The sequence below is a fragment of the Humulus lupulus genome, chromosome 3 (genome assembly GCF_963169125.1).
Source record: "Humulus lupulus chromosome 3, drHumLupu1.1, whole genome shotgun sequence".
Classification (NCBI taxonomy): Eukaryota; Viridiplantae; Streptophyta; class Magnoliopsida; order Rosales; family Cannabaceae; genus Humulus; species Humulus lupulus.
This window is the reverse complement of record NC_084795.1, coordinates 276763638-276774419: the sequence shown is the minus strand read 5'-3', so window position 1 is coordinate 276774419 and position 10782 is coordinate 276763638. Positions and strand designations below refer to the sequence as shown.

The window sequence follows — 10782 nt, the reverse complement described above, 5'->3', positions numbered from 1 at the left end:
TATCCAGTAGAGCACTTGGCTAGAAACACCTTGAGGCTTGATAATTCCAGAAAGCTTTTCCAATATCTGAGACAGATCCCTTAGTGCTTGAGTTAGGGGGAAATAAGCTTTTGGACAAAGGTTTTAAAACTTGTTCAAGTTGGTGATCCCCAATCCTCTTCACTTAGGTTGTGTAAGTGAGAGTTTGATTGTGTTTCTGTTCTTCTTTTTATTCTATTGCTTTTCTTCTTATTCTCTTGTTCTATTTACTTGTATATTTTGTTTAAGAGTTGTAATCTTTTCATTTGGTCTAAACACTTTATTTTACTTATAATCTTTTGCTTAGAGTTGTATTCTCACTTTTCTCTTCTTCATCATCATCTTCTTCCTTTTCTTTGTTTATTTGTAATTTTCAGTTATAGAGTTGTAATCTTATTTAATCTATCATTATTTATTTGTAATATATTGCATAGAGTTGTAATATTATAATCATTTCCATTGAGGCAAAACAATATTTTCCTAACATTCAAAAGCTTATCCCTTTTTTGTTTCAATGGAAGGGGAGACAATCAAGATCATGAACCAAGACCTAGTGAGATTGGATAGGTTTGATGGATCCATTTTTACTAGGTGGCAAGACAAGGTGAGGTTTCTTTTAACCACTCTTAAAATCGCCTACATCCTTGAGTCATCCTTGGCACCTTTAGCCGAGCCATCCGACAAAGACACTCATGAAGACGATGCCCAGCACGTGCGATTCCCACACTCCGATCCGTTGGTCGTAGACGAATAAATTGTCAACATGATGGTGAAGAGGGTGTTGGTCGACACAGGAAGTTCGGTCAACATCCTGTACAAGTCTTCGCTGGAAAGAATGAAGCTGTCTGTCAAGGACCTGGAGCCATGCAACCAAACCATCTATGGTTTTTCCGGTGAAGGGCTCGCCCCAACAGGGTCGATTAGGCTTCCAGTTATAGCAGGTACGACACTTGCTAATAGGACATTACTCACTACTTTCATAGTGGCTGATTGTCCTTCAGCATACAATGCTGTAATTGGGAGACCAATTCTGTTCGACCTACGAGTCGTCACTTCAATATGGCACCTTAACATGAAATTCCCAACAAACCCAGGGGTAGGATGCGTATTGGGAAATTAGCGGGAAGCAAGGGAGTGCTACAACGCCTCGATCACCAAGGCAAAGAATGGTGTATTGAGAGATGTTCTCAGAAAAGAGTTGTAAGTGGAAATTGATGCTCATGCCCACTCAGGTGATAATGTCACCAAATAGGGCGTTGCCCAAAGGGAGGATAGAGACTTGGATCCTCGCTTTGGGGATTTTGAGGAAGAAATAGAACCCATCGAGGACCTTGAAGAGGTCCAACTCGATGAAGAAAATCTGACCAGGGTTGTGAAAGTCGGTAAAAACTTAGAGACAACAACAAAACAAGCACTGGTGGAGTTTTTAAGGAGGAACCAGGAAGTCTTTGCCTGGTCGCACAAAGACATGGTTGGAATAGACCCTGCAGTCATCAGCCATGTCCTGAACATCGACAAGAGTTTTCCACTGGTGCAACAAAAAAGAAGGCTGCTTGACAAAGATAGATCAAAGGCCTTAAGAGAAGTATTCGAAAAGCTGAAGGAGAATGGGTTCATCAAGGTGGCGTTTTATCCATCGTGGGTCTCTAATCCCGTGCTAGTTCCCAAGCCGAATGGCAAATGGCGAAAATGCGTGGATTTCACAGACCTCAATAAAACCTGCCCTAAGGATTGTTTCCCACTCCCTAGGATCGACCAATTGGTCGATGCCACTGCAGGGCATGAGATTCTCTTCTTTATGGATGCATACTCCGGATATAATCAGATTAGTATGCATCCCCCTGATGAGGATCACACTAGCTTTCGGACTGATACAGGACTTTACTGTTACAAAGTAATGCCCTTTGGTATGAAAAACGCTAGTGCGACTTACTAGCGACTAGTCAACCACATGTTCAAAGAGCTGATCGGGACAAACATGAAGGGCTATGTCGACGATATGCTAGTAAAGTCAAAGAAGGCAGAAGGTCATATAGAGGATTTGCAGGAGTGCTTCATCGTCTTGAACAAATATCAGATGAAGCTTAATCCCCTTAAATGGTCCTTCGAAGTAGGATCAAGGAAGTTCTTGGGATTTATAGTTAACTTGAGAGGAATTGAAGCCAATCCCGAGAAAATCAGGCCCTGATCGATATGAAATCACCAGCAAAGATTAAGGATGTTCAAAGTTTAACTGGAAGAATTGCCGCTCTTAGTAGATTTATTTCAAAATCAACAGACAAGTGCGTCTCATTTTTTATTCTACTTTGAGGCAACAAGAAATTTGAATGGACGGAGGAGTGCGAGTAGGCTTTTCAAGCATTGAAGACTCACATGGCGTAACCACCCATCCTGTCAAAGCCGGTCGATAAGGAAACTTTGTTCATCTACCTGGCAATCACGAAATATGTTGCTAGTGTCGTTTTAGTAAGGGAGGAAGAAGGCGTGCAGAAGGTTGTTTACTATGTAAGCAAAATGCTAATTGGAGCAGAACAGCGGTACCCGCCCATCGAGAAGCTAGCATATTGCTTAATCTTGGCCTCAAGGAAATTACGGCCTTACTTTCAAGCACACCCAATCACCATTTTGACCGACCAGCCTCTATGGCACGTTCTGCAAAAACCAGAGGCTGCGGGTAGATTGTTAAAATGGGCAGTCGAACTTGGGCAGTTCGATATCTCTTACTTGCCACTAGAAGCGATAAAAGGGCAAGCCCTGGCTGACTTCATTGAAAGTTCACCGAAATTACAGATGGCGAGCAGAACGAAGAGCTGGAAAAGCCTGCGTCGCAAAACCAACCTCGCTCATGGAAGTTATTTACAGATGGCTCTTCCAATGAGCATCATGCAGGGGCAGGGGTGATCCTGATTACGCTTGAAGGGCATCGTTTTCACTGTGTAATCAAGTTTGACTTCACTGCTTCCAATAATGAGGCTGAGTATGAAGCATTGCTCACTGGGTTATGATTAGCCAGGGATATGAATATAAAGGTGCTCGACACTTACAGTGATTCGCAGCTGGTGGTGAATCAAGTCATGGGAGAGTACCAGGCACGAGGTTAAAAGATGGTTGCCTATTTAAACAAAACAAAAGATCTATTGGCTCAGTTCGGCAAATACACCCTTCAGCAAGTACCTTGCGACTAGAATTCCAATGCTGATGCTTTGGCCAAATTAGCAAGCGCGAAGGATGCTGATACTCTGAATATAGTACCAATAGAACGGCTATTTGTGCCAAGCATCCAAGCAGATGAGACCACTTTGGTGATCCATATGGCGGATACGTGGATGGCACCATATGTAGAGTATCTCACGCAAGGCGTGTTGTCGACGGACAGAAACAGAGCTAGGACCCTTCAGCGACAGGCTGCTAGGTATGTCCTGGTAGATGGAGTCTTGTACTGGAGGGGATACTCAATGCCACTCCTCAGATGTGTTTCAAAAGAGAAAGCCAAAGAATTGATGAAAGAGGTACACGAAGGCTTTTGTGGGGACCATGTTGGGGAGCAAAGCTTGACAAAAAAGATCCTGAGGCAAGGATACTTTTGGCCCACAATGAATGAAGACTCGATGGAGTTTGTACGGAGGTGCGACAAGTGCCAGAGGTTCTCCATAATCCCACGAGCAACCCCTAATGAGCTTAAACAGATGCAAAGTCCGTGGCCGTTTGCAGTTTGGGGTATAGATCTAATCGGATCTTTGCCCACAAGAAAGGGTTGCATCAAGTATGTTGTTGTTGCCATCGATTACTTCACTAAATGGGCCGAGGCCGAGCCGTTCGCAACCATAATGACCAAGAAGGTGCTGGATTTCGTGATCAAAAACATCGTTTGTCGCTATGGATTGCCAAGGAAAATCGTCTCGGATAACGACACCCAGTTTGATAGTGATTTATTCACGAACTTTTGCGAACGACATGGTATTATCAAGAGCTTTTCTTCAGTCTCTCATCCCCAAGAAAATGGACAAGTCGAAGCAGTTAACAAAACGCTAAAGGATACTTTGAAGAAAAGGCTGGAAGAAGCTAAGGGGGCATGGCCAGAGCAATTGCCTGGAGTCTTTTGGTCGTACAGAACTTCCCACCGAACAGCAACAGGCCATACTCCATTCTCTTTAGCTTATAGGTATGAGGCTATGTTTCCTGTTGAGTCAAATCTGCCTTCGCATCGCAGAATAACATACGATCAAGGTTTGAACAACCAACTATTGATGGAATCCCTGGACTTGATCAATGGGAAACGTGAATAAGCCCAACTCCGAGTAGCTGCGTACCAACAAAAAGTTGTCTGGTATTTCAACTCTAAAGTATGCGAGAGAAAATTCAGCGTTGGAGATTTAGTACTTCGAAGAGTTTTCCTGAACACCCGCAACCAAGTTGATGGAGTACTCAGACCTAATTTGGAAGGGCCTTACCAGATTGAAGAAGTCCTCCATCCAGGCACCTACAAACTTGCTCGCTTAAATGGAGATCTCATTCCTCACTATTGGAATGGAGAACATATGCGTAAGTACTATCAATGAACAATTCTTCTTAAAGGATTGTCTTGTATTAATTTTACTTTTTACAAGTTATGAAAAAGGGTTGGTCATTTTATGTGACTAATCGCTTATAAGTGTAAGATCTTATTGATCAATCGTACAGACACGTTTTGTCCATTTATTACGAGAAATATAAGGGATTGTGCGTAGCCAGTCATTCTTGCCATTTATTGTATTTTATATAAGTATTTGCTCATTACGTGTGTTGTTTTGGTGTATTATAATTTTAATTGTTTTGCTCCGAGCAGTAATGTTCGAACAGGTTTTGGTCAAGGCAAGTGAACAAGGACCTAGAGTTCCTCGATCACTTGGGGGGCATATAAGGTATCTAGTAAGCAAAGCATATCGAGAGGTATGTAAACACATGAGCAAAATAAGTGAAAGCATGCTAGGGTACTTAGAGTATTTTTCAAAATTTTGTATTTTGTTAAATCAAGCCAAAGTACTATGCTAAGTTTGGTCATGCAAACAGATGTTATAATAAAAGAAAAATATTATAATATCAAAAGGAACCCCTTTACACCGCGAGCAGTCTGCTCGGATGTAATTGTTTGTTAAAAGAAAAAAGTAGCTGCCCGAGCAGCAATAAAAATTATATTGTCTTTACATCACGACCCGTAGGCTGTGTACTTGAAAGATTAAAGAGTAAAAGAAAAAAAAAAAGCAGACTACGAGGCTGGAGCATTTTGAGGGGTGTCCTGGTCGACAACAGTTGTAGCGTCATTTTTCATCCCTTCTACGCCTGTGGCCAAGGAGATTTTGGGCGAGGCAGGCACCCTTGCTCTCTTTAATTCCGCCAATCAAGCAACGTAGCGGGCTATCTCAGCATGCCTTGTGCGCTCGGGAAGATAGCTGAAATTAGCCTCTTGGTTGTGTTTCCAGAAGTCATAGAAACACTTAACCGTGGTGTTCTTGTACCTTTCCAAATTGCTAGCGTTAGCTTTTTCAAGCTTCTTGATCCAACCATCCAATGTTGTAGTCTCTTGTCTGCTCGCAAGCAAGTCATCCTCGAGCTTTTTAGCCTCGCGGTAATTGACGCGGTCAGACTCCTTGAACTGGTCTCTTTGCTCGATAGCCTTGTCTAGCGCAGTCTGCTTCTCCCTTAACTCCTCAGCCAGCTTGTTCTTCTCCTTGAGCAGCACTGCATTTGTCTTCTGGGCCACCTCAAGTTGTTCAGCGTATTTCGCTTCAGCAGCTTTGAGTTCCTCAGCGTGCTGTTGCTCGGAGGTCCTGGTCTGCTTAGTGATAGCACCCGAGTGGAGCTGGCCGGCAGTAACAGTCAGCATTTCCTGCGATCAGAGCGAAAGTTAAATTGACTGTAATGTATAAAAGGGCTTTCTCCACAGAAAAAAAAGACTTACACTGGCAAGCTCGTTTAGCGCGCGGGTTAAGATTTGGTTGACGTCCATCATCTCTATCCCCGCCATCGCCTCTTGGCAACGTTCGTGCTTCAAAATTTTGGCCATCCTATCTTTGGCCGATCTTAAAGCAGGACTCGATATGTCGCCCCCTGTGGAAGCAGGAGCAACCTGCTGAGTTTGGTCGGTTGGGGCCGGTGGAGAAGGTGTTGACCCGACCGGAGCAGGAGTATTTTGCTTCTTGAGAGGAGAAGGAGGTGGTGTTGCATTTTTTGACGGTCCGTTTGCCGGAGGGTCTGCAATCCGGGATTTCTTGGCCGGAGGCACTTTACTGCTTTCCTCCTGATGCCGCCTGCTCGATTTCTTCTTGCTCGCAGGAGCTTCAGGAGCCTCGGAAGCACAGTACATGTCGAATACATTCTCGGAGTCCATGTCTGTAAGAAAAGCAAATATACGAATAGTGAGATAGTACAAACGATTGAGTATGTTATGTCAGCAAAAGAAACAAAGAAAATTGTAAGTAAAATACCCGAGCTATCACTACTGGTCGCTACATTATATACTCTACTATTGTTACACTCACACTCTGGCATGAAGAAGTCTGAATTTAAAGCCGGAGGATATTTAAAATTGCCATCCCCGTCGAAGAGGTGATAGGGAATAGGCAGGCTATCTTAGAGCGAAAAATCAGTACCATTCTCGTCCGATGACTCAAGAATAGGCTCTGTGGCCTTCTTCTTTCCCTTCCCTAGAGGGGCCGGTGTGGTAGTAGGTCGGGGGGCACCAGTTGGATCATTGATGGCAACCCCAGTTGCCCTCCTCGGTGGAGGTTGTGACACATCTGGCTGCTGTTCGGGGATTTCAGTGCAGGTAGCACTCCCCGCAGTAGATTCCCTCACATCCTGGTGAGGAGCCAAAAGGTCGAGAAGTCTCAGATTGGCCTCTATGACCAGTTGTTTTACACTTTTCTCTATGTCGATCATGCTGGCCAGAAGGGCTGATTGGATCACCATGTCCGGAGTACGCTCTGGTCGCAACCATGGGCTTGAAACGCACTAAATTTCTAAGGGAAATGCAGCAAAAAATTGACGAAATATAAACGACCAATGGTACAAAGACTTTACTCCCTTGTGTGAAGGCCAAGTTGTTCGCGACCATGTCAGTCGTCAGGAAGTACTCCAGATGGTACCTCCCCACGTTCGAGATAAAAGTGGTGTCAGCCAGGAAAGTGCGGCTGGTTTCCTAGTGATAGAAGTGGAAAAACCCCGTCTTTTTTTGGTTGGGGTTGGATTTAAGGTCGAACAGGTAGTTGACCTCATATGGCGTGGGGATAGGCCATTTTTTATGGCTATAGAGGATATAGAGTGCAAAGAGCATTCTATATCCATTGGGAGTTATTTGAAAAGGGGCGACCCAGAAGTAATTGGCCACTCCCTAGAAAAAAAGATGAACATGCAGTATCGCTCCTGCCTCGATGTGGTACCTCGACTAGGCGCTGAAAGCGCCTCCAGGCAAGTTCGCCCGTTGGTCTTGAGTGGGTTGGACTAGAGTCACCCCAGGAAGTCCATATTTTTTAATATAATTAGCGATCGTCCTTATTGTTGTTAGGAAAATATGTATTGCCTCAATGGAAATGGTAAGAAAATATTACAACTCTATGCAAAATATTACAATAGACAAGGATTGATGAAATAAAGTGTTACAACTCAATTACTCAAAATACAAGTAACTAGAAAGATGTAGGAGAAGAAGACTACAAACTCAATACTATAATAATACAAGTAAATAAGAAGAACAAGAGGAACAAAAGAATGAAAAATACAAACAAACTCTCACACTACCAAAGTGTAGAGTAGTGGGGATCACCAACTTGAACAAGGTTTAAAACCTTTGTCCAAAAGCTTATTTCCCCTAACTCAAGCACTAAGGGATCTCTCATAGATTTTTGGAAATGCTTTCTGGAATAATCAAGCCTCAAGGTTTATTTTTCAGCCAAGTGCTTTGTGGATGAAAAATGGTGTGTCTTACAAGTGAGCATTATGCTCCTGTTTATAGAGTTTAGAGACACCCTTTGAATTTCAAATTCCACCAACCCCCATGGCTGTTACCAATGATTAATTGGGTGTTTTATGGAATTAAAATAGAGATTTGGGAGTTACTTGGCTGTTGGAATCGTTCAAAATTGGATAAAAACCGAAATTGTATGAAGCTGTTAGCCACTAGGGTCGCGGCGCTTGTTCCAGGCACCGCAGCCCTCAGTCAAGTTCAGTAACAAATTTTTTCAGTTTTTTCCAAAACGTTCCAATTTATTCCCACTTGATTTTGTAACTTCCATACACAATATGTGAGTTAAAACCACATCTTTATCAGTCATTTCTCATATGGCTTTAAGAAATCCAATCTCAAATGTGTAACATATAATATACACATTATTGGGTAATATTTGGGAGTTACAAATTTGTAACTGATTTTGTTACTTCAAAATATGTCACATTTGAACACACACATGTGTCCTATTTTGTGACTCTCAATAATATGTTACAAGGTGTGACAAATCACATTTGTGTGACAAATTACATTTTGTCGCATTATTTAATCTAATATTATATTATATGAAATAATATAACAATTGTTACCCAGCTAGGAAGGGAAACGTACCATTCAGCATCTAGTTGAACGACGTTTCGAAGCTGAGCACGAGTTTGAATGTTGGGGTCAGGGATATTTCTTTCCCGACCACTGGTCGAGGGAATTCCAGCCTGAGGAGCAGGCTGATTTGAAGGGTTGGAAGGTTTCTTTTTTCTGGGCAGTGGATTTTACTCAACCCATGGCTGGAAGGTTTGACTGAGGTCTATTGGGTGGGGTTCGAGAAAAATGAATTTCTGGTATCAACAGCGATGGTTGCTCCTCGTCTTCAAGTAATTGGGCAAGCAAGTCATCGTCGATAGGCCTTTCACCTCCCCACAGATCTTGCATGAAAAGTTGCGAAAAGAGAAAGGGGGAGGAGAAAACGTAAAGCCTAAAAATCTCTGTTGAGAGTTAAAATAACGTTGCTCACGTATAAAAGTTAAGCTTTTATACGGCTAGCAGCATTCTAGCAAAAACACTAAGTTTTATACAAGCAGTTTGAAAAACAGATTGAAAAGCGGAAGTAAAATGTTTTTCAGGAAAAAAGCTTTTTCGACTCCGAAGAGGCGGGAAAAACCCAGTTTTTCAACTAGCCTAAAAATTGAATTTTTACTTCGATTTTACGCCATAAATCTACAATCTCGACTACCAAATTGGCTCCTAACTCCTACGAAACTTTACTTCACTACCCTATCAAGAATCTATTGATATACACACAATCCCCATAACAGTTTTAGCTAAGAACATGCAAAGGTTCAAAGATAAAAATAAGCACAAAAAACAGTTTTGCAAGGCATCTCAAACGACAAAGGGGTTAGCAAAACTTACTTGGATGAAAAGAGGAGTCTGAACACGAAAGCTTTTGAATGTCTGGATGTTATTTCCTGGGATTTCTGGGCTCTGAAGACAGAAGTTCTTCGCAGTTCTTGGAGAGGAGATGGCAAGTGAAAAGTAAAAAGTAAAAATGAGGATTTGAGATATTGTATATAGTGACTGTGACACAATAAAAGAGGTAATCATGGGGAAGTGTGATAGCCGTCAGACAAGATTTTAGGAAACCAAAAAGGCTTGATTAGACATGATTGATTGCTTTTTCCGAGAGGACATGAGCGGTTCTGACAGGTTTGGTGGAGTAAGCGAAGGGTCAGTTTTCTAAGTTTACCTATTGCTGGTCGCAATAAATAAACTTGGGAGGAAAATGTTTACACAAAAAATGGCTGCTGATGATGTGGCAAGAATTTCTCACACGTGGTTGACACGTGGCAGAAGTGCTGTTGGACTATCGACTAGAGGCACATCGCTTCGTCAGGGCTTAACTTTTAGATACGACCAGGCTGGTCGTATAATTTGATTTGTTTCCTTCTAAGATTGTAATCTTATAATAATTGCATTGAATATTTCCTCATTATTACCTTGATACGCGGTTATTAAGGAAAGATATGGCCCATTGGCCCGTGTAACCCTCCTTGAGCCTATAAATATGCATGAAATAGCTCAAGGAAGAGACTTTTGATCCCTGAATCTTTTTGCTAAGATAGAGAGAGAAAGAGAGCTATAGTGCAATTATCCATCGTTTCATTGTATTTCTTCCAAAGTTTGTGAAACTCAAGAGCCCTAGTTCTTTGATCACGACTTCGAGATTCAATATTAATAATAGCACTAAGTGGACGTAGGTCATTACCATTCTTTGGGGCCGAACCACTATAAATCCTTGGTGTTTTCTTCTTTTCCATTGGATTAAATTCTTAATTGTCGTTTTATCTTTTGTCGTACATTTGACTCCATGTCGTAGGCCAAATCAAGGGTCAACAATCTGTATGAGACTTACATGTTACATTCTTATCATTGATTTAAAAAATAATAATAATAAAAGGGTAAATACAATTTTGGACCATGTGTTGTGCAAAAATTATCGATCGGATACTCTGTTTTGTTAAATGACAATTCAAACCCTATGTTTTGTAAAATAGAACAGAATAGTACCTTGGACCCGATTTTTGTCATATATTTTTTAAATATGACTAAAATGCCCATAATTTTATAAATTAATTAATAAAAAAACAAAAAAAAAGAAATATAATTAAATAATAAAATTGTTGAAAAAATATTAAAGTATAAAAACAAAATCAAAATTAAAACTTATATCTATGCTTAATAAGAACAAAACATAAAATTAAATCCAAAATAAATTAAAATCTAAT

The 10782-nt window shown here is 41.4% G+C and overlaps 1 protein-coding gene across 1 annotated transcript; it reads right to left on the bottom strand.

The window, feature by feature from the left end:
• Positions 1-5187: 5187 nt before the first annotated feature.
• Positions 5188-6966, bottom strand: LOC133825742 (lysine-rich arabinogalactan protein 19-like). The gene is made up of 4 exons (XM_062258647.1): positions 6648-6966; positions 5957-6387; positions 5514-5884; positions 5188-5224 (listed from the first exon to the last, which is right to left on the bottom strand). Exons 1-4 carry the CDS (start codon positions 6964-6966, stop codon positions 5188-5190), a joined length of 1158 nt encoding a protein of 385 aa, XP_062114631.1.
• Positions 6967-10782: the final 3816 nt, after the last annotated feature.

What these genes read in the sequence shown, in the direction of transcription:
- LOC133825742 (XM_062258647.1), bottom strand. Translation starts at nt 6,966, where the DNA reads ATGGTGATCCAATCAGCCCTTCTGGCCAGCATGATCGACATAGAGAAA. An exon ending in TGAGTCATCGGACGAGAATG is followed by an intron (nt 6,388 to 6,647) that starts GTACTGATTTTT and finishes CTTTTCTTACAG; the next exon opens with ACATGGACTCCGAGAATGTA. An exon ending in CGCTAAACGAGCTTGCCAGT is followed by an intron (nt 5,885 to 5,956) that starts GTAAGTCTTTTT and finishes CTCTGATCGCAG; the next exon opens with GAAATGCTGACTGTTACTGC.